This window comes from Callorhinus ursinus, unplaced genomic scaffold (assembly GCF_003265705.2).
Source record: "Callorhinus ursinus isolate GAN/ISIS: 27379988/994484 unplaced genomic scaffold, GSC_fseal_2.0 scaffold13, whole genome shotgun sequence".
Taxonomy (NCBI): Eukaryota; Metazoa; Chordata; class Mammalia; order Carnivora; family Otariidae; genus Callorhinus; species Callorhinus ursinus.
Window position 1 is genome coordinate 28,240,017 of NW_027397075.1, and position 23,740 is coordinate 28,263,756.

General features: G+C 42.7%; 1 protein-coding gene across 14 annotated transcripts in view; it reads right to left on the reverse strand.

Moving 5' to 3' along the window:
• SELP (selectin P) overlaps window positions 1-23,740 on the reverse strand; it is a 43,393-nt gene that overhangs the window by 5,806 nt on the left and 13,847 nt on the right. For 6 of the 14 annotated variants that reach the window (XM_025877638.2, XM_025877636.2, XM_025877643.2 and 3 more), the window contains 10 exons: window positions 22,090-22,476; window positions 17,985-18,092; window positions 17,335-17,520; window positions 16,616-16,801; window positions 15,842-16,027; window positions 14,201-14,386; window positions 11,491-11,676; window positions 8,108-8,293; window positions 2,260-2,445; window positions 769-981 (listed from right to left, as the gene is read on the reverse strand). In XM_025877638.2, coding sequence (XP_025733423.1) covers window positions 769-981; window positions 2,260-2,445; window positions 8,108-8,293; window positions 11,491-11,676; window positions 14,201-14,386; window positions 15,842-16,027; window positions 16,616-16,801; window positions 17,335-17,520; window positions 17,985-18,092; window positions 22,090-22,476 — 2,010 coding nt within the window. Of the gene's footprint in view, window positions 1-768; window positions 982-2,259; window positions 2,446-8,107; window positions 8,294-11,490; window positions 11,677-14,200; window positions 14,387-15,841; window positions 16,028-16,615; window positions 16,802-17,334; window positions 17,521-17,984; window positions 18,093-22,089; window positions 22,477-23,514; window positions 23,731-23,740 lie in introns of those variants that run through there. The other 8 variants (XM_073899980.1, XM_025877637.2, XM_025877644.2 and 5 more) reach the window with 7 other exon arrangements.

Below are 23,740 nucleotides of genomic sequence, written 5' to 3' on the forward strand. Positions count from 1 at the left end.
ATCAATCTTGCCTATAAAAATACTGTTTCAAAATTTCACTTCTCAAAAATTTTACTGTTCTAAGTGTTATTATGACTACCATTGGTAAATAGCTGGCATGTCAGCATGTGTTTATTAAAATACTTAATAATTGTTCAGCATAATTGCTTCTGGAAGTTTGAAGGAAGTAGAGACTCCCCTCATCAAACTTTCCTTTGGGGAACTTTAGGTTATTGTCCCTAATTTGCAGATAGGAAACTAAAGCTCGGGAAACTAACTCAAATAAATATTATTGAGCAATAGTGACATTTGCAAAGCACTGCTCTGGTCTTCATGGGGAATACAAAGATGGAAGAGACATAGTACTTCATGTATGGGGTGATAGCCCTTCCAGAGGTATCATGCATGGTGTATCTTTTTAGTTAGGTTTCCATTATGAAAATATGGGATGTTTACACTATCACATAATTAATGGAATTGCAACTTGTATTTCACAATTCTTATAGTTGTTTTCACGTTCGGCATGCTTGTTTTTTCACACATTTGGACATTTGCAAATGTTTCCTCCTTTATGTCTTTGAGACCAGGGTGTTCTCTTGTGACATAGCAGGGGGAGAAGTGACATGCCTATGGCACATGACTTCTAACTGGGATTGGTGTAGATTTCATGGGGAGCTGACATGTGAAGTAGTCGTTGGGATTGGATGGGATTTCAATAGGCAGGTACAACCATGAGCGTGGGCGCCAGGTGGAAGATAGCATCAGAACTGCCTGTTCCTTTCACCTTACCTCTGCATGCCGGGGTTCCTGCTGTCCATTGTCCTGAAGGTCTGCATCTGAGAGCACTGTCTCCCATGAGTGTGAATCCAACTTTGCATTCAAAGTAACAAGTGGTATTCAAACCAAAGGTTCCCAGATGATGCCTACAGGACACTGTTCCTTGCTCTGGAGTGATGAGGGCTGGGCATCGAACCTCTGAAGTACGAGCTGATACTATGCCTGCTTGAAAACGTGTTTCCATTTAGAGAGCTCCCAATAAAAGGAGCATAATGAAGTTAAGACTGACATGGAATAACTGCCTTCCACTCTTCTTGTAATAAGGGAGACTCTAGAAATAGCCCCTCAGGGAAGTTAAGGAAAATTGTTAATCTCAGGTATGGAAAACCAGATGAGAAAAAAAAGTACTTAAAAATATCGTTGGAGAGGGGTGCCTCGGTGGCTCAGTCAGTTAAGCATCCGACTCTTGATTTCAGTTCAGGTCATGAGATCGAGCCCCACGATGAGCTCCATGCTGGGCGTGGAGCCTGCTTAAGATTCTCTCTCTCCCTCTCCCTCTGCCCATTCTCCCATCCTGCTCATGCACTTTTTTTTTCATCTCTCTCTCCCTTAAAAAAAAAAATATGTCCTTGGAGAGATAATTCTTTAGACCAAAGGAAGAATGGGGGGTGGGGCATGATGTCAATGTTACCAATATTTAAAAACAAAACAAAACAGAAATTTAAGAGTCGGTGCAGAAATGTTAAGAAATGCAGTAGAAAGCAAAATATGCATAGGTCAATTGCTTGCCCTTGCTGGTTTGTTGGGAAGTGGCATTGCCTGCTGGCCGAAGGGCATCATGAAATGTGAGGTGTGCATGATGCCACTGGCTTTGTCACTAACTTTCCATGTAGCAGAAAGATGCTCATTGACCTTTCTAAAACCTCAGTTCCTTGATTTGAGAAATTGGATCAGTGACTCCACCCTTTGTACTCCTCCTGGCAATGAAGCAATGGAGACCATTTAATCAACCCAGTAAAGGTCTCTGAGAAAAAGAGGCCAAAATTATGAAAGAAAGTTTTTGCTTAAGAATCACTATATCTTGGGGCACCTGTGTGGCTCAGTTAAGTGTCTGCCTTCAGCTCAGCTCATGATCCAGGGGTCCTGGGATTGAGCTCTGAGTCGGGCTCTCTGCTCAGGGGGAAGCCGCTTCTCCCTCTTCTTCTGTCCCTCTCCCTACTCATGCTCTCTCTCTCTCTCTCTCATAAATAAAATCTTAAAAGAATCAATATATTTTTTATTCACAAAAATAAGAAGTCCTGTCACTCCTTATAAATTTTTAAATCCATAGGCTGTGTTTCCTAGATTCCAATAGATAACCCATTTTAAAATAAGAGAGAGAGCTTTCACAGTAATAATATTATAATGCATACCTGTCACATAGTAAAAGCTTATATAAGTGTTTGTTATTTTTGAAGAAATTTCCGGGAGAAGAGCTGTCTCAGTGAGTGTATACTATTTTACCTTCACAGGTTGGTGGAGGTGCTGTCCATTTTCCAGAAGCTGTGCATTCAACATTATTGGATCCCTCCAGCTTAAAGCTCTTGTTACAGGAGAAATGACAGGTGGAGCCAACCCTGAATTCCTTATGAGTGTCAGAACAAGCCAGGCTTCCCCACTCTGGAGCGAATAATTCTGGGCACTGGATGGCTGGAGAGTCAAAGAAATTATATCACAATCTAAGTTTATTCAGAAGCCAGGTTTGCACTGAATTCATTCATTCATGTATCCAGCAATTATTTATGGAGGACCTACTATGTCAGGTATTTTGCTAGGCAGCAGGTATTCCACAATAAATAAGATTATTTCCTACAGTGGCAGGGGAAAGCATGGTGGGCTCACAGATGAAAGTATAGGTAGAAGTTACAAAAATGAAGAAGTCAAGGATTTAAGCAGTCATACTTGAGAACCCACAATTTCATCTTCTTCTCTATGCACCTCTGCTTCAGAGACCACACCTCCCATGGCTCTCACTATCCTGTCTGGATGGTGTGGTCCAGGATTCCACTTCTGCCCTTCCTCCTGCCTACAACTACTTCTTCTTAGTCTGCCATCTCCTCAAACTCAACACATCTAAAAATGCAATGACCATCTTCTGTTCTAAACTATTTCCTCCATTTGGATCCCCAGGCTATTTTTTAATACCACAGTTCCCTAGCACAGGAAAGTTGAAAACCTCCTGGTCAAGCTAGATTAGTCCCTGGAAATTCCCTGAACTGACTTCATGTGTACTTGCCTCTGGTTCTTGGCCCATGCTGCCCTGAATTTCTTTCTATTTTCACTGAAAAAAATCCTACCCATCCCATAGGATCTAACTGAACACAGCCTTTGTAGAGCCTCTGCTGATCACTGCAGCCTGAAGGCTTCTCCTCTGAACATATCAGTTTTTTGTTTGAACTCATATGCTGTCTTACCACCTGCCATATTTTCCCTCACCTACTGGATGGAATGCTTCTAAAATCCAATAGGCAGGGGTGCCTTGCTGGCTCAGTTGGAAGACCATGTGGCTTTCGATCTTGGGGTTATGAGTTCGAGACCCACATTGGGCATAGAGATTACTTACATAAAAAAAAAAAAAAACCTTAAAAAAAATCCCAAGAGCTATAAAGCTTTGTGTCTTTCACAGTTCACACTGCCGGGTCTCAAGAGGTGGTACTCAGCAATCATTTGCTAAGTGGGTGAATAAAAGAATTTTTAATTTAATCAACCATTTACCTCAAAAAATTTTTAGAAATTATTGTAGTTATTTATTTCTGTTCAGATCCTATCTTTGTCTCCATTAAATTCTCTGATATAAGACTATTATTTATCATCAAATATTTGACAAACTGAGTAACTATTCTTTCTTTAAGTCCAAGCTATTGAACGCCTTGGTCAAGTCAGGTTCATTTTGTTTAGCACTTTTGCCTTAAAAACAAAACAAAACAAGACCTCTTGGTCTTATGTGGTACCTCATGGAAAAGTGATATTTCTGGCCCTTACATATTGGCCCAAGTATTTTTCAGTGACAGGCTATTTGTGAAGAGATTGTGACTCCTTATTGCATGAATCCATTCAAATAGCCAAAGTAACATACTGAATTTCAGTTTAGAATGCTCAAATTTTTGAGTAATTAATAAATCCATCTCTGGTGAAATCCAATTTCACTTACCAAACATTTATTAAATATATATATCAGTGTAAATCATAGACATTAAATCACCTGTGAACATTCTCACTAAAACAAATTTTTTAGAATCTCTCAGGATTTTATATTTAAGACCAAGAAAATGTATGTCAGCTGCAGGACAGTGGGGACCTTGTCAGCTCTTCCCAACACTACATCCCAGGGAATAGGGCCTGGCACCTAGTAGGGGTTCTAAAATGTTTGTCAAATGAACGAACAAGTTAGTGAGCACAATTTAATTTGGATGCATTCTAACGAGTGTGTTTATGTCTGAAAAGAAATAAGAGGAGTTACTGTTTGAAAAAATTGACTTATGTGACCTTTAGTATAAAAAGAGAATTACTACAGCATTAAATCCACCTGGGGGCTATTGCTTTGATCTCAGTTTTGTCGGTCTTGTTCTGCCAAGATTATAGACACACGTTTTTGTTTTGTTTTGTATATGAAATTCTCTGAACCCTCTTAGGTAAGAATTAACCTTATCCAAACAAAGGTCTCTGTATAACTTTAAGGATTTGACTTTGAACCAAGTAAGGAAGTATATTTTCCTGCCTGAGAGGCAGCCTTGATGAGGTACTCAGAAGCCTAACCCCAATCTGGCATACGGTGGGTGCTCAGCAGACATGGCTGAATTACATTTGTGAACTTGCCAAGGAAGCTGCTGGAATGGAGGGTACTAGGGCAGAGGAAGAGATTTTTACCAGGGAGTGACCTCTTGGGTAACTTGAAAAATAGTCATATTCTTAAGCCTACTGTAAAACTTCACCAAAACCTGAGTAATTAATTACAAGAATAGAAAACTAATAAGAATTGCTTTTATCACATGCTGAGTACTCTATTTTTGTGGGCTTCCAAGGCAGTGCTGTCTATCACAATGACCTTCATTGATGTTTTTCTGTAATCCATGAAGTAAGTGTGTATGATTGCATGTAAATTCATGAATTGTTGGGTTCCCTGGCAGTCTGTCATCAACTGACAGCAGATTGGTTTATATTATTTTAAATAGATTTAGTAAATTCTTCCCTATATCTTTGTATTATCTCTTTTTATTTAAGTTAGATATAATTTTTGTCAAGAAACTTTTGGAAAGAAGATACAGTATAAATAATAAATTTCTAGGGGGCGCCTGGGTGGCTCAGTTGGTTGAACGGCTGCCTTCAGCTCAGGTCATGATCCTGGAGTCCCGGGATCGAGTCCCACATCAGGCTCCCTGCTCAGTGGGGAGTCTGCTTCTCCCTCTGACCCTCTCCCCTTTCATGCTCTCTCTCGCTCTCTCTCTCTCAAATAAATAAATAAAATCTTAAAAAAATTTCTAAATTCGAACTTTAGAAATAAAGACTAGGCCCCCCATGGAGTCAGAGAAATGTTGGAGGAGTGGAGAAAAAAAACAGAGATGTGAGCCAGGCCAGAGTTTAGAGGGTAAGAGTGTGCTATCTTATAGGACTTGGATGAGCAGGGACATGGCAGAAGAGCAGAGCTAGGACTGGAACTTGGAACAAAGACCCTCCTTACCCCACTACCATGAGGCTGGTCACTATGAGTTGGGTCCAGTGGCCAAATGTGGTCTCCAGAGTGTCAATAACAAAGTGATTAGGAGAGCAGTAATATCAGTCAAGATAGTGGCCCAACAGTTGGGGGCATAAAGGTCATAGCAAACAGAGATAAGCAATTAAGGAAAGGACTTCAGGTCCTGGAGGAGAAAGGCAGTGAGGAGACTGGGATATCAGGAAGCGCCCAAGTCCCAAAGGGCCCAGGGACTGGTGTGTTCTAACTAAAAAGGAAATATCTGTGTAACCACACAAAAATGAGATCTCTCATTGCACTCTGAAGTGGGAGACCAAGTGCTCCACCTGCCACGCTGTCCAGCTAACTCAGTGGCCCTCAAGCCCCTCTGATATATAGCCTAGACTCCACAAAACTCTATGCAAAAATCAGGGTTCTGGGGTCAATGCTGAAGGTTAAAACTTTATGGACTCAAGCATGTAGAAAAGAAAAGGAACGGTTTGCCTAAATCCAGAGAATAAATTTGGAGGGTGAGGTGAAAGCATGACACAAAAACCAGAGCTCAATATCAGACTCAGACAAGGCTGCTGGTTCTGAGGCCTGCAGTTGGCTAAAGCTGCCGTCCACCATCAGGACTGGTTCTAGGCCCTGGGCGGGGCTGGCCTGCACCGTGGGAGGCAAATGCCTCCCCTTGTGGAGAAGAGGGGCCTGGCAGGGGGTGAGGGGAAACAGGGGCTTTGGAGATCACAGGTGTAACAACCATATTGGTTACATACGTGATTTAAAATTTTAGTGAGATAATTCTTAGGCATTTTTTATTCTTTAGCCTTAATTCAGAATGTGAGAAAACAGAGCTTATGGTAAATGTTGCTGGAATAAATGAACGAGAGAATGAGAAATAAGTGGGGAAGCATGAGCCCTTAGTGTTATCCCCCATAGTGTTCTAGATTCCTCAGGTGCCTGTAGTATAGCTTTCGGACAGCAGATGGCAGCATTCTATGTCTTCAACCTCAGAATTCTTGACCAGAAGCGAGAGCTCAGACATTAGCGCATCCACTCCTGTCCTTTTGAAATCTAGAAAACTGAAGTCCACATGGTGTGATGTGACTTAGATGGCCCAGGACTTTGGGGAAGAGCAATGCCGGTCTTTCGGTATTAATCTAGCGCTCACTCCGCAAGAAGGAATAAACAATATTTCAGCTTTTTTTCATACAACACGAATAGATTTCTATCGACACATTCTCTTGTCTGACCATCAGACATTGCCATTTCTGAAGTTCATTTCTGAAGCCCTTAGAGCAGCAGCCTGGCCCCTGGCCAGTGGAAAAGAGCACAATTACGAGACTGGGGATTTAGGGACACCGCCGCTGGGTGGCAATGCAGTGTCATGGTGACAACACTAGCCCAGAATCAGGTGAGACCCAAGACCCAGGTTGGAGTCCAGCTCCACACTTCCCAGCTATTTGGCCTTTGCCTGCTATGGATCCTCTCAAAGCCTCTATTTCCTCATCTTTAAAAGGGGATCATAACATAATAAAATAAAATTAAAAAAAAGAAAAGTTAAAAAAATAAATTTTATTGAAATAAATATAAAAAAATAAAATAAAATGAAAAATAAAATGGGGGAAGTAAAAAAAAATAAAAGGGGATCATAATAACCATGTTCACGGTTGTTGTGTGGGTAGAATGAGATTCTGTCTATGAAGTAGCTGGTACTTATCACACAAGCCATAAACATTCGCTAATTAGTACTCATCTTATTATTACTCGGTACACTGAACAATAAATTGGACTAATGGTGCCTTCTGAAAGTAAATGTGAGCTATGAATTAATTACTTCAGTAAACTTCTATTTTAGAGCACACCAAATGGGAGGGACTGTGTTATGTTAGCCAGATGTTTGTGGGAGACAAAGATAGATAGGATCCGGCTCCTGCCTTTGAGGGTCCAGCAATTCACGGTCAACAGGGCTTGTGCTTGAGTAAATTTAACCAGTAAACGGTAAGCTGCACCTGAGCAAGTATTTGTCACACAGCCACTTCCATCTAGTTGCTGCAGGGGTTACAAAGATGAAGAAGGCATGGTTCCTGCCCTGGAAGACCTTCTAGTCCATGTGGGAGGCAGAGCCAGGAGAGACGTGCCTGAGTAGCTTACGAGGTCCTTGAGGGGTGGAGGTGACATCACATCCATCCCTGCATTAGCTCAGAGCCTGGGGTTTAGCAGTGCTCAGTGAAGGTAAATGTAAGAAGGAATAAAGAGCCAGTGGAAAAACACTTTATAAGGAAGTAAAAGACCCAGTGACATAGCTGAGCTTCATCACTTACTAAGGGTGTGAATTGCAACAGGTTACTTAACCTCCCTGAGCCTCTGCTTCCTCATCTGGGAGATGGACACGACACTGCCTTACCCCATTATTTCAGAATGGTGGCAAACATCAAATGTCACAGTGATATTAAAGCACTTTATGAAACTGTGAAATGTTTAAAGTTATAGGAATATGCAGAAAGCAAGAGAGAAATTACCATGCTTTGTGGAGAGTGTGTTTCCTTTAGCTTAGGAACAGTTTTACATGAATCCCTGGTGATTCTTCCTTCTATTGTATTATCTGAGAAGCCATAAGAAAAGACAGACCCACAATCCTACCTTCACATATTGGTGGGGAACCTGTCCAATGTCCAGATGGAGTACAATCCAATATTTGTGGTCCAGATAAAGATAATCCTTCATCACAGGCAAACTGGCATGTGGACCTATAACTGGAGTTTCCAAGAGGCTGGACACAGGTCATTGTTCCATTCTGAGGGCTTAGCAGAGGTGTGCAGGCAATGGCTACAATGGGCACGGTAGAGAGAAGAGAGATGGGGTCATTTTAGAACACAGCAACCTGAAATCAGTGTGTGTGTGCATGCATGTGTGCACACGCATGCTTAATCCATAAGGGCATTTGGTTAGAAATGATCCTTTGAATTTCATGCTGCTTTCTCACCAGTTAGAGGTCATGGACATATAAAATAGCAGCAACTAACAGTTGATTGGCATCCTGAAACCTTCACCCACAAAGAGCTTTAGAGGTCATTTTAAAAGGGAGCTGGTGCTTTGGAAAGATAGCATTTCAGGTGTCCCTGGACAGGCACGGAAGTGGCTGCTTCCTTGACACCTTCAGAAACAGACCTAATGACCTTGCCAGAAAAAAGTGACAAATGTGTTCCTTACCAGCAATGTGTCTCTAGAACTTTCTGAATTTCAGTTGCTTCATCTATGGAATGGGAAAAATAACACTCCTTGCTTAGCAGGGATCCTCAGTTATAGAAAATGATAAGTTAAATAATATGTAAAAATTAAATTTAAAAATATTTTAAAAATCATGGACACGTGGTAGGTATGTAACATAACTGGCCATCTGCAAATGCTCTTCCCACCAATGTCATCCTATGGTGACAAACCCCAGTGACTCTACTTGTTCACTTATAGACAAGGTAAATTCGATCTCATGGTTCTTTACCACAGTTTATACATATAGAGTTTGAGATGCTAGGGGACTTACTTGGGTTAGAGATCATGCTCTGTGATGTGGGACAAGTCACTTAACCTCTCTGAGCCTCCATATCTACACTTTTAAAATGTGGAGAACGAACAATGAATCATGGAACACTACATCAAAAACTAATGATGTAATGTATGGTGATTAACATAACAATAAAAAAATTTAAAGGAAAAAAATGTGGAGAACAGCATTGCGTAGCTCCCAAAATTTTTACAAGAGTCAAAAGCAAAAACACTCTGTATGTAAGTGTTAATAGCTGTCGAGATGTCCCTCTGCCATTTAATGAAACTATAATGCCCAGATTCAACATGTTGATATTAAAAAGTGAAGACTATGAGAATGCATGGTTTAGGGGTTTCTTCTTCACTGTTTGGTTTGACTGACTAGTGTATGGCTTCAGACCAGAGTCAGTGACAGTAGGGCTGAACCTAGGGCCATTCTTTAGCCACTGACCTCAACTGCTTGAGGTTCCAAGAGTATTTTTTATACCTTTCTATTCCCTTTACCCCCTCCCCTCTCCAGCTATGTTCTCCTCAACCTGATCAACTTCTCCAAATACCTAGTCATTTTCTGCCACTTGAAATGTCTTTTTGTAGTGTGTATGTGTGTGTGGTGGGAAAAGAGGAGAGGAGACAAGTCAAGAAGCCTGTAACCTGTAAGGACAAATTGGGAGGGTCTTGGTGCCATGGAGTCCGTTTCCAGCTCTTTTGTGGTCTTGTCTTCTGATAGCTGGGGTTCTGATAGCTGCATATCAGAAGGCAATGGGGCAAAGGGGACATTGAAAAGGGAAATTACCTGATAACACCCCCTCAGAAGTCTTACAACAGCGAGCGGGTTGCAAGCTTCTTGGCACCTTCCTGCCCAGCCCACATTTGGGTATTTCACTTGATGCTCACCCAGCAACAAGAGGAGAAAGTTCAGTCAGAGTAAACAAAGAGCTAAAAGCAGAAGGGAACTGGAAGGTCACAGGAAGCCATGGTGAGTATCAACCTCCTTGTAGTGAGATACCCACAGGAAGGACAGTATGGGGCAGTGAACTATAACTCTGATTACTGTGATAGGATTCTGCAGAATTCTAGTCACTGTGATAAGCCTCCTCAGGGATTCTGAGTTTTTCCCCAAAACTGCATGGACTTCGTAATATCTCCAGGCTCCTGTGTAGCCAGGATTAAAGCTGAGAAGGCAAGGTTGCAAGCCTCACTCTGGTCTTTCCAGACCCTGCCTGGAAGGTATATTCAACCCCAGCACCAGTGGCTTGCCATGCTCTTGTGCCTGAAAATGAAGGATGTCCAATTCTGCTGAGTTCATTCATTCATTCATTCATTCATTCATTTGCTGTTGACCTAACTTAATAGTGGGGTGTGACCCAAATAGCAAGTGGTTTCCTCTTCATTAAAAATATGTGTCTACCTGCTTTCACTCAGATGTTAAAGTCTGTGCAAAGTGAAAGGCAAAGGCAAACAATGCAGAAATATCTAGTATTTTACTTATTTGATTTTATTATTAAAATTGTATATGCCTCATAAAAATACTCATTGCATAGAGGGAAAAGTGAATGGGGAAAATATTGGAAGAATTCGTATAAGAAAGCTAACAATGCCTATTTCAGCCTGCGAGTACTTAAGACGATTTTTTTTCTTTATGTTCTTACTTTTCTCTAGCTTTTACAAGTGAGAATCCTGCTTTATAAACATGATATTGCCATAAATATAACTGAAGAATTGGATACATTGAGTGGAAAAAGGAATGCGGAGTATAAAAAGCATACATCTGTTCTTCAGTTCCCAAACACAAATGATTAGGACCAGTTCTATTTCATAAAATATTGGCAGACTACCCTGGCTTTCTTTTCAGCCAAGTACAATGCAGATTTACCCACCCTGAGGCTGAATATCCTTTTCTGAGGATTCTGTAATCTTGCATTTAGAGATGAATTTCTTCTTCTTTTCATCACTCTTCACTTTACCTGAGTATATTTCTCCATTCCTACACAGATCTTGGAGGAGGTGTGCAGCCAGACACCTGTAAATTCTGCCCCTCCCATTGCACTATTATACCCAATGTTTGCCCCCTCCCCCCATTTCCACCATTACGCTCCATGGTTCCTAGGAACAAAGTGCCAGGTCAGCCTCGGGACAACCATCCTGAAGCTATTTTTTTCCTTCTGGCTTTCTTTCTAGGCACTATTTTTAGCCAGGAGAATAGTGTACCTGGTTCATGATAGAAGCCTCCAGTTCCTAGTAAAGGGTGGGTAGGGGCCAGTCCCTATCTCCTATTGCCAAACATCATGCCACTCATGTTATCTGCCTGGCCCCTGAAGGCACCTGCATTTGGAATCAATGAGTTACAGGATGAAAATGTTTATTAATTTCCAGTCCATTTCGAGCTTCTGGCCCCTAGACAGTCACCACCACTAAAATATAGCCTTTTAAAATACAGCCTACAATGGATTTCCGAGATGGCTGGAAAGAATTCACTTTACCTTGGCACTCCGGAGGAGGAGCGCTCCAGTTGCCAGTACCCAAGCATTGCAGCATGCTTGCTCCCACCAGGTGTAAGCCTTCATTGCAGGTGAAGCTGCAGGTTGATTGGTACCTAAAGGCCCCAAATGGGTGGGAGCAGTTCACCTGGGCCTTGTTTGGAGCCGGAAGATCATGGCATTGCAGAGCTAAGAGGTGAGGAAGTAAGGAAGTAAGGGAATGAGGACAGAGTAATACACAAGTACTCATTAATTTTGACCTCTTAACCCTTTCTAGTGCCAAGAACAGGGATTTCTGAATGGGGCATGTTTAAACTGGAGGATGAGAAAAGTATCCATCACAATAGCAATTTTATAAGGAAAATTCTAAGCCATTGTTAAACATTTTGGCAATATGCATGAATAATTTTTCAAAGATCATATTGTTAGACCCAAGAATGTATGCTAAGAATGCAATCAAGATGCATATCAAAAAATCAATTCAGAGATTTTTTTAATTTTTATTTGTAAGAGCAAAATATTGAAAATAAACACAAATGCCACTAATCAGAGGTTGAAAATAAATTATGGTGGATCAATGAAAGGAACACTAAAAGTCACTAAAAATGATTTATTTCACCTTGAAAAGATATGCAAGGTGTCTCAATGCACAATGTTCAGTTAAAAAGCAGAATAAAAATTATATATATGCTATGATCTCAATCATATAAAATAGATGGTCATAGAGAGAGAACAGGTGCATTCTAATATGTTAAGTCTTTTCTCATCTTAAAAATGTGAACAGTAATTGTAATTACCTTATGGAGTTAGACTATAAAGTGTTCAATAAATATTATCTGGTGGTAGCAGCAAGCAGCAGCAGTTCTAGTGGTGATAGATAGTGGTAATACTATTAAAAGTATGCATCAGATGCAGACCCTGATCTCACCCAGCAGAAAACACCTGGGAAGCCTGGCAAGGGAGTTATTGAGACCATATCTCGGGAAGCTTAAGAGAGTATCCAACTATCTCTGGGGTATGATAAGACATTTACATGCCTGAAGACAAGAATGGCCCCAGTGATCTCTTAAGATCCCTTCCTCCCTTTGAAGCACAGCAAAGGGCTCTTTTGTGTCTGTCTCTCAGACAATAAATACACAACACATCCCATTACCCTCACCGTCATGGTGCATGGTCATCTACTCCCTCTCTGCCTCATTTTTGGGTTAATTTTCCCATTTTTTTTATCATGGTAGAGTACACATAGTATAAAATTTACCATTTACCACTTGACTATTTTTAAGTGCACAGTTCACTGATATAAAATACACTCGTCTTGCTGTGCAGCGATCACCACCAACCAGCGATAGAACATCTGTCATCATCTCACACTGAAACTCTATACTCCTTAAATAGGAACTCCGCATCCCCCTCCTCCCAGCCCTTTGCAACCTCCATTCTACTTTCTGTCTCTATGATTTTGACTACTCTAGGGACCTCATCTGAGTGCACTCATCCCTTATCCTTACCTGTCTTTTACGACTGGCTTTTTCACTTAGCATAATGTCCCTGAGGTTCATCCATGTTGTAACATATGTTAGAATCTCCTTCCTTTTTAAGGTGAAATAATATTCCATTGTATATATCAACCACATTTGGCTTATCGATTTATCCACTCAGGGACACTTGGGTTGCTTCCACATTTTAACTATTATAAATAATGCTGCTATGGACATGGGTGTACAAATCTTTTTCCCTCCTTGCAACCCTGCTTTCAAATCACTGCCTCATTTTTAAATCAGGGTATACTTAGATCCAGGGGATTCTCATAAATTGCCCGGGGATCCCAGTAAATAGCAACACGAAATGCCAATGTTGCATCTCTGGGACATAACTTCTGTGTGGGGTACCCCTTGCAAAAGTAATAATCCTAGTGACTTCCCTATGCCTTCGTTCTCCTGTAAGAGCAAAATATGGAAAAACATGAACTATTAAAAGAATATTACTTTGTAAAATCAGATCACAGACATAGGATTTATAAAGTAATGTTATTGTTTTACATACATTTGTTTTTTTTTTTTAAAAGATTTTATTTATTTGACAGAGAGAGACACAGCAAGAGAGGGAACACAAGCAGGGGGAGTGGGAGAGGGAGAAGCAGGCTTCCTGCTGAGCAGGGAGCCCAATGTGGGGCTCAATCCCAGGACGCTGGGATCATGATCTGAGCCGAAGGCAGACTCTTAATGACTGGGCCACTTGGGCGCCCCACGTTTTACATACATTTGTAAAACTCGTAGCAGTTTTAAGCTAATTTTTACACACATTAATTCACAACCACGAATGAGGCACGTAGGTAAGGCAGATAATAATACTTCCATTTTACAGGAGACACTGATCTTCAGAGAGACCAAAAGCTTGTTACCAGGAAATTACAGAACTAGACTAAATGCCTTGCCCATTACTCTTCTACCATCCTACGTTGTTCCTCATGCATCATTCCTTCCTCCCAACCCCTGTCTCCTTCATGCCAACCCATTCCATTCATCTTGAGTTCTAATATGCTGTAATGGATGTGTGCTTTGCTCACCGTTTCATCCCTAGGGCCAGCACAAAGGGCCTGGCACTAGTGAGTCTTAGTGAATGTCTGATGAATAAAATGACTTACTTCTAAACGCAGGTGTGATGCCTTTAATAAACTGAGAGACACAGAAGGAATGTTCCAATGTCACAGTACCTTGACACACCGGGGCTGGCGCTGTCCACCGTCCCAAGTCAGTACACTGGACTAGGTTAGCTCCTTCCAGCCTGAAACCCTCAGCACAATGGAAGCTACAGCTGGTGTTGTCCTGAAATGCTCTCGAGGATGGGGAACAATCCATGCTTCCATGAACAGGACTCTCCAGTGGCCCACAGGCAATGGCTAAATGGAGACAATTGTCATCTGAAACTGGGTAATGGAAGGGCTCAGTTCTTTCTCAGGAGAGCCTCTCAAGAGATGCATCTTTCCCACCCATATTATCAGCATGTTCAGAACACTGAATCCTCCCTTTTCCAAAATGGAATCTGCCTGAAACATCTTCCTATGTCCTTTTTGCCTGGATCATTCACCTGCCCTTTGACTTCAGCTTAGACATCACTGTCCTTAGGAAGCCTTCCCTGCCCACTGCAGCTCAGGGGTAGGGAGTCCTCTAGTGTGCTCCTCATCCCCCCCGGCACCTGCAGACACTACTGTAGCACTGCCCCTTGGACCACAGTCTCTTTGAGGCTGGGCTCAGTCATTCCTAGTTGTATCCCAGGGCCCGGCAGTGATTGGTATTAAATATTTGCTGGTAATATTTGTGGAATTGGATCTGGAAAGAGTTGTTACAGAACAGGCTGGACTTTTAAGGAAAAAGCTGGAATAATACAGCTTATCATTGACACACTGTTACCTAGGCTTATAAAATTATTCTGAATGGGCCATATCTCTGAAACACAGGACATCATCGTCATCAGACTTCAATTGCCAAGTGAGTGCAGCCCAAGGAGAATTCCTGCACAAAATTAATCCCTGAGTGACTTCAATTCTGATGAAGTCTGGTTTCCTCATGCACTTCCTTGATAAAGCATTTCGTCTCCAGACTATTCCTGTTTTGTTTTGTTTTGTTTTCAGAGTATAAAGACCTCCCGTTACACCCTGGGCTTAGACCTCTGGTTTTTACAGAATCGGTACCTATAAGAACCAAAGATCCTCTAGTGCTTCTTCTCTCTTCCTTTACGGATGAGAAAAGTGAGGTTCAGAAATGTTGTTACTTCCCCAAGGTCTTATATCTGGACAGTAGCAGAGCTAGGCTTGTAATCAAATCTCCTGGGCACTCGCTGATCCAATCTTCAATTTCCTGCTCCCCCATCCCCCTTTCTGCCTAATGAGCTGAGGGTATGAGGCAACTGCACAGAATTCAGCTTTGTGCTCTTGTGCAACCGTGGAGGGTTGTCTGTTGTCAAAGTCACCACCAAAGACTACGATGGGGAATCCCCCTCCTTGTCCTAATTGCCACTGTCTGACTTCCTCTCAAGTAGAGGACTTGTCCCACAGCTTGTATTGCCAGTGAGGCAGGAAGGGAAAAAAAGAGATAGAAACTGAATGCCCCATCCAATGCTAGCTACTTTACACAAGCAATTTCATTGTGTACTTTTTATATCCTTCATTCTCACAAAAGCACCAGGGAATTCTTAGCTCATTTCATGGGTGAGGAAACCGTGCCTCCTGGAGGTTGGATAACCTGTTCCAGTGTCAGAGTCTGGAGGAGGCCATCCTGAGGTGAAGAGCCCCTGATCTTTCCACAGTGCCATCCCCCTTCCTGGGTGGAAGAGGGCAACTAAAGGAAACTCCTACCCTCACAGGCTGGTGAGGGTGCGGTCCATTGGCCAGAGCCAGTGCAGCGGATTGAGGCCCAGCCCCTCACTTGATAGCCAGGTGCGCATTCAAATTTGCAGCTGGAGCCATAAGCAAACGCAGCGAGGGGATGAACACAGTCCATGGATCCCTTGCCAGGGGCTTCCAGGAGCGGACACTGCACAGCTGGAGAGAACAACCAAGGAGAGAGAGAGAAAGATACTGAGGAAGGAGAAAACCAGGCCCAGGGCCAGAAGGCACTGATAAAACCACCTCAGGAAATCCAGGTGGAGATAGGAATCTGTAAGGGTCAGAGACCCTCATGATGTTTGTCCGGACTTGGAGGACCAGTCCACAGGGTGACCTTAATCTTAAAAAAATAAAAGGGAGTCTTCCAAGCTTTTTGTAATATCCTCTATTCCCTTTACCTCCATAAACCTGTCCTGGTAGGTCTTCTACTTACAGACATAGATGCCCTTGTTTCCTTCTTGTGTGAAATTTATGAATGGGGCCCATTCTCAAACTGTTCAAGGGCTGTGAGTTTGGGAGAAGGGAGGACTTTTAAATTTAGTCTGTAGTGAAATCAGCCTCTTGTTTTCCTGGTGCCTGACACTCTTCCTATCCCAGATGTACCCAACGTACTGGGTGTCAGGTGGAAGGAGGGTCATGTTGTGGCGGTTCAGGCCAACTTCTCCATAGCTGGCCAGTCATCTGTACTCGCAGCAAGAACGGGGCACAATGGACATTATGCATCCCCAACCCCCGGAAACTCACCTTCACACACTGGGGCTGCGGCTGTCCACACCCCCGAGGCCGTGCACTCCACCACCTCTGACCCAACTAATGCAAATCCCTCTTCACAGCTAAAGCGGCAGCTGGACCCGTACTGGAATGCTTCGGCAGAGGGCAGACACGTCATGCTTCCTCGCTCAGGAGTCCTCAGGGGTGGGCACTGGACAGCTACAAACAACCACAGAGCAATGGTGTGAACCCTTGGGTTATGCCCAGCACCTGGGAAACCTCAGGATGATACAGCAGCTATCTATAACCATCCCTAAGTGATGGCTAAGGTGATACACCTGGTTGGTTAGATGGCACTTTCAGGAGTGGTTTCGAAATATCCAAACATCCTCATTGTTCATTTACTTTTTAAAGAAGCAAGGTAAAATGATCAAATTAACAATACTCAGCCTAAGTCCTTATTATTATACTCTGCTTGCTTTGCAATTAATAAAGGGAGACAGGACCTGTCTCCCTTTGTGATGCTTTTGCCTGAGAATCAAGAACTACGCTGATTACCTCACTCTATAGATAACAAAACATCATGAAATGCAAAATTAGCGTTACTCTCATTGATGGGTAATAGTAAAAATCAGAATTCCCCATCTAATGTGGATCCTCATGCTTTCTCATGTTTTTTAATGGAGAAAGCTTGTTTTCCCCCTCTGAAACTGTAGTTGTCAGTGAGGATAGAAAGAATAGGGTCTACATACCTATACATTGTGGTGGCTCATTCATCCAGGTTCCAGAAGCCAAGCATTCCAGCTTGCTGGGTCCATTCAATTCGTACCCTTCAGAGCAGTGGAAACTGCACTCTGAATTGAAAGAGAAGTTTCCCAGAGGGTGGCTGCAGTTCATGAGTATATGCTGAGGGAGATCAAAACCCCCACACTCTCTGACTGTGGGGACAAAATATTGATTTTTCTTTTCATTGCAGGTTTAAAGACAATGTCAGGTTTGCTAGAAGTTGGAAGCTATTTATATAACCCTCTTAACCCTGTCTTTCTGGGCTGCTAACCCAAGCTGGTCATCTTTACGTGCTGCCTTTGTATTGGCTATATCTTGGGAAATGATCAGTCTTTCACCAGTTTTTATTTCAAATGAGCAAAATCAGCTTTTGTTTTGCTTCATTTATGTTTCTCTTCTACTGGTTTAGGATTTTATGAGCAAATGTTCTAAGAATGAAATGTTTTACCCAGAGCGTGTGTCTTGGGACAGTTGGAGTGGGGCAGACTGACAGACCATGGAGATGGCCAGGACTAGCCTTTCCTCACTGGAGAGTCTCCAACATGATTTGCTTCCTGACACCACCTCCAGCACAAGACCAATGGCCACAATAATAATCACAAAATAGTGGCCTCACCATATTCACATTCTGGTCCATAGAATCCAGGGAAGCAGGAGCAGGTGTGGTTCCCGATGGTCTCAATGCACTCTCCTTGCTTGCTACAGGACGTGTCCTGGCAGGAGGCTGCATGCATACAGAAGGATCAGAATCATGGGCATTCCCAGGAGGTGGGAAGAAAAGCTGGATTCTTCCTCAAGCCACAGACTCAGCCCCACTCAGATAAGATTGAGCCAGCCAAACAACAGGAAATGACCATGTCCTCTTGGGTGCCACGCTGGTCTCCATGAAGGACATTGTAGGAGCCCCACCTGAGCATTGCATGGCTTCCACCTTAGGCTGAGTTGAGTGTTGCCTAAGGAGGGATTGCTATGTGCGTCACAGAGAGACAAAGAGTCACCGATGGATGTGAGACAGAGAAACTCCTCTATGTGGCACAAAATAGGTTGTGACTTTTAACCAAGAGTGTTCTTAGAGTTCTATTATTACAGAAGCCCCTGTGACAGAGAGTACAGCATAAAGATTAGGAATCAGATGTGGGCAGTCACACATATGTGATCAGAATCGTGGCTCTGCTGCTTACTATTATGGGACCTCAGACAGGTTACTTCTCTGAGGCCAACCTGCTCAAGATCAGGGCCAAAGCCCTTCCACCTTTTGTTCATTTCAAATCTGTACCCAACACCACATGGTGGAGGAGCAGAGGAACCAAATGAGATGTTTAAGACCTCCCCGTGGTACAGGACAGTCTCATAAAGAGGTGTTTCGCAGGTCCAAATATGCCAGGCTTAGTTGTGGAGAGCATGACTGGCCAGCCAGGCCCTTCTCAGTAAGTCTGAATGGAGAGGGGCTGGGGTTTCTTTCCTGCAAGAGACTTTTTGGAGATGGATCTGTGCGCTATGCACCTGATGGAGGGTTAGCATTAGAATTGATAATATGAAAGCACTGAGAACATTTTTACTGATGAGGTCATAGCTGGGGCTAAGGTCTGAGGCTAGACTGTTTTCTGGTAGTGTTTCCTCTGCACTAAGCCCTGGCCACACGTGGTCCACTTTGGGGTCCATTATAAGAGGAAATTCATATGTTACATAGAGGGTTATACTAGAAGATCTCTACATTCCCTCTCAACTCTGAGATGCTAAAATTCTAAAAGTCATGCAGATTCTGCAGGAGGACATTCTTGAGGCAGCCAGCAAGTTTGGTGAAGCTGCACGGGGCAACTGGGAAGGGTTCCAAGTAATGGGAAGATGCAGAAGGAGCAGTAGCCTAGAGACAGACTTTGGTCCACATCTTCCATCCTATCACCTTGACCCCACCAGTGTCTTCCAGTAGCGATACCTGTCTGCCCTATGCTTTCAGAGCATACGCATTTTCTTCTGATCGTAGCTTCCTCAGGATCCCAGAATGTTAGACATGAAAAAACCTTCAAAGTCTGTAGTCTACTCCACTTTAGGGTTTCAAGCGGTTTAGTAACTTGTCTATACCTTTGAATCCCCAGGAAAGGATATAATGATGATTCACTGAATGAATCTTTTTTTTTTTTTTTTTGGCTAGACTGTTCTGAGGTCTAACAAATCCTGACATTTAGAGAATTGGTCCACTTAATTTCTTGTTGTAGTCTACATATCTATTTCTCATCCATCTCCCACAGAGAGTTGATGGTTCCCTACACCCTTTACATCTTGGGTGGCAAAATGCCACTCAGTGATAGTGGCTGCCAAGAGTATTGCGTTGGTGGACATGAGAACTGACTGTGCTCCAGTGAAATTGCAACAATTAACGATGTCCACTATTGTTGCAGGTTAGAGGAGTGGCATTGGCGTCGTGCATGCCAGGAGTTTTCAATCCCTTTTCTTCCTTGTGACTTTTTGCAAGTTTTATTGGGGAAAACGGTCTTGCAGATATGGATGTTGAAGGTTGGTCAGGGAGGGGAAGCAGTAGCATACAGGAAACATCTACTGGCAACGAAGATAATCTTTTTTTTTTAAAGATTTTATTTATTTATTAATGAGAGACAGAGAGAGAGAGAGAGAGAGAGAGAGAGAGAGAGAGAGGCAGAGGGAGAAGCAGGCTCCCAAGGATCAGGGAGCCTGATGCGGGACTCAATCCCAGGACCCTGGGATCATGACCTGAGCTGAAAGCAGACGCTTAACCATCTGAGCCACCCAGGCGCCCAAACAGATTTTTCTTTTTCTTTCTTTCTTTTTTTTTTTTTTTACGATTTTATTTACTAGAGAGAGAGAACAAGCAGGTGAAGCTGCCTTTTTTAAACAGGCAGAGGCAGAGGGAGAAGTAGGCTTCCTGCTGAGCCAGGAGCCCAACCTGGGGCTCGATCCCAGGACCCCGGGATCATGCCCAGGGAAGGCAGAAGCCCAGGCAACCAAGATAATCATACAGGGACTGTTCCAGGGAGGTATAACCCAGGAAGTGTAGGGAGCTGACTGGGAGGGCAGCAGGATGCGCTAGTGTTCTGGTAATGTCCATCCTGGCCTATAAAGAACAGGTCTTGATTTTTTAAATTAATAAATTTGTTTGTTTATAAATTATTTATAAATAAGACCTGAATACATGACAATGCATTTATGGAAAAGTTTTCTCTCAGATAGGAGGCTTGAGTGAGGAGAGAGAGAGAAAGTAGAGGAAAGTGGAGGAAGAGCTCTGAGGGGAGGTGTTTATATAATTTAAAGAATTTATTTATTTATTTTTTACTTTATTTTATTTTTTATGTTCAAATAGCCAGCATATAGTACATCGTTAGTTTTTGATGTAGTGTTTAACGATTCATTAGTCACGTAAAACACCCAGTGTTCATCACCACACATGCCCTCCTTAATAGCCATTACCTAGCTACCCCATCCCCCCACCCCCTCCCTTCTGTAACCCTCAGTTTGGTTCCCAGAGCCCAGAGTCTCTCATGGTTTGTCTCCCCCTCTGATTTCTTCCCATTCAGTTTTCCCTGCTGTCCCCTGTGGTCCTCCACACTATTCCTTATGTTCCACATATGAGTGAAACTATATGATAATTGTCTTTCTCTGCTTGACTTATTTCACTTAGCATAATCCCCTCCAGTTCCATCCGTGATGATTTTAGAACATACATAGCAGAGTGTGGCATCTGTAAGATGATTTATGAAAGAAGAAGCTTCAGAGTACTCAGACTGTCTTGCCCAGGGCCGTCAAGTCTCTCCCTAGCCACAGTGTTTGTGCGCTACATGGGGCAGGAGGGGCTCCTCTATATGAGAAGCTGCATCAGAAAGATGGCACAAGCACATGAGTACAGGAAGACCAAACTTCCATGCATGTCTGCTTACTTGGGAACTGCTTACTTCATTGAGAAGCAAATACCCTCCCAGTTACCTCTTCCCTTTCCTCACACCCCGAACCTCTCCCAAAGTCCAACACACCTGAACACAGGTTGTTGTTGAAGGGAATCTAAAGCACTTGTGATTCTTGGTCATGTTCTCATGGTGTCTCATGAGAATGTAGAGCAGAGAGTACAGTAGCATTTGTGGCTAAAAAACACCAACTTTGGATCATGAGTTTGAAACCAACTCCACCATCAAGTAGCTTAGAACCTTGAGCAGATCCCTTACTAGCCTGAGCCTTTGTCTCATCAGTGAGATGAGAGTACTAGAGGACCCAATTGGTGAGGTTCTCCCGAGGACTAGACAAAACTAATACGAAATAAGACTCCTGACCCATGAACAAACAGCAGTGCCTGCACCATACTGATGTGCAGTAGGTATTAGTTACAGCTGTGTCTCCTGGGGGCAGGGCCAAGCTACCTTTCAACTTCTACTAGGGCACAATGGTGCAAAAAAGCTCTGGACATAAATTTTAGGAAACCAAAACTTTCTGAGCATCTACTTCATCACTTATGAAATGAAGAAGTGGGTCAGATGATCATAAAATTATCGTAAAATTCTAGTTTCAAAAATCCAGTTTTCTCTAATCCTGATCTTATATTCTTCAAGGTGCTCAGTAACGCTGCTTGATTGTAGTTTATTCTTTGTTCTCACATCCCTGACTTTGTGACTCAATGTTACCGACACAGTGGCTATATTAATGAACCAGGGAAGTTATTTGTTTTAAACAGACAATCTTCAGAGTAGAGAAGATCCTACCTGTATAGCATAGTGCCCGCTTCCTTTTCCCGCAGGGCTCATCATTCCACTTGCCAGGGGCTGACACACTCTTGATGTAGATCTCCACACAGTCCTGGTTGTTCTTCTTGTTGTTGGGCTCATTGTCAGCCCAGTTCTCAGCCTCTTCGGTGAGAGGCTTTTTGGTTCCCACCCAGGTCCATTTATCATTGATCTTCCGGATCCCAATCCAGTAGTAAGAGCTGTAGTAAGGTATGACATCATTGAGGTAAGCAATTTCTTTTTTATTCTGGATGGCCACTAAATCCGTGTAGTACTTCTGGCAGAATACCCGGGAATAGTTCCATGAATATGCTTTCATGCTGTAATTATAGGTCCATGCTGCCACTTCTTTCTGCTTTATTAATTCTGAGTAAAGGAGAGTGAATGCCAGGTTAACATCCCTAACCAGAGGATTCTGTGAGCATAAATACACTTCTATATAGTCAGATGAGCTTCTGACTGGAAAGCAAATACCTAAAACATGACTCTTTTATGTCTAATCTAGTTGTTTTAAGGAAGAAGAGTAGTTTCCATCTTTCACCTAAAAAATATATACATGAAGTCAGAATAGGAAATTGTACTCTGAGGATCCTTAGTATTAGAGATTTGGAATCATAATGGTAACAGAGTTGGGTCGTCTAATCTTCTCCTCCTTTTATAAATGGAAGAGACATATTAAGTAATTTGCCCAATTTAAATGACACCTAAAATGTCTTGGTGGCTGCTTTGAATCTACAGGTTCTACCTCTTCATATGGAAAATAAGATGCTCTATGATCTGGAGTCTAGCTGCTGGCCCAGTCTCATCACCCACCATATTTACCTTCTTAGCAAAACAGACTCCCACTTTCTGTCTTTGCAATGCTCTTCCTGCTATTCTGGCTGCCCTCCCCACATATGCCTTGTAAAATTTCTTCCCCCTACTTTCCATGACTTGCCCAGGTAGGCTTGCTGCTCCTTCCTCCAGGCTCCCACTACACTTCACCTCTGCTTCCACCTCCCTTGTCACTGGGTATTGGAATGTCTCTTCCTGTGATATGGTAAGATGCTAGATTGTGAATCCTGATGGTGGTCTGTTTTTATTTCCGGGTCCTTCACACCAAACACAGAGCTTGGCACTTAACAGGTGTTCAATAAATACTTGTTGAGTGAAAGACAACATGTTTGTGGCAGAGGCAGGTTATAAATCAAATCCCCCGATCTGCAATCTTACACTCATTCCACCTCTCTTGACTGTTTTTCTTTGATAAATTACACTGTGTCCTCCATTTCTGCTCACTCACTTGTTAAAACAAGCCTTTTGAAGACATGTTTGTGATATTAAATGAAATAAAGTATGTGCCCTTCAAAAGTGTAAGGGGCACTCTGATGGAAGATATTGTTTTTGTAGCCAGTGGGAACTCACCCGGGCCAGAAGAGGCCGGATCCCATGTGAAGAAGTGGACAATGCAAGCAATCAGACCTGGAAGTGGCTCTCTTTCCTGTTTATAGAGTCTTGTTCCTATTCAACCCTGTCCTCTGCTGCCCACATGAGGGTCATTTATGTTTGTCTCTCCCTCACTGATACCTCTATTGAATTGCTTTGCCCTAAAACTTTATGTTGGAGTCACCAGGGCTGCATTATTGACCTC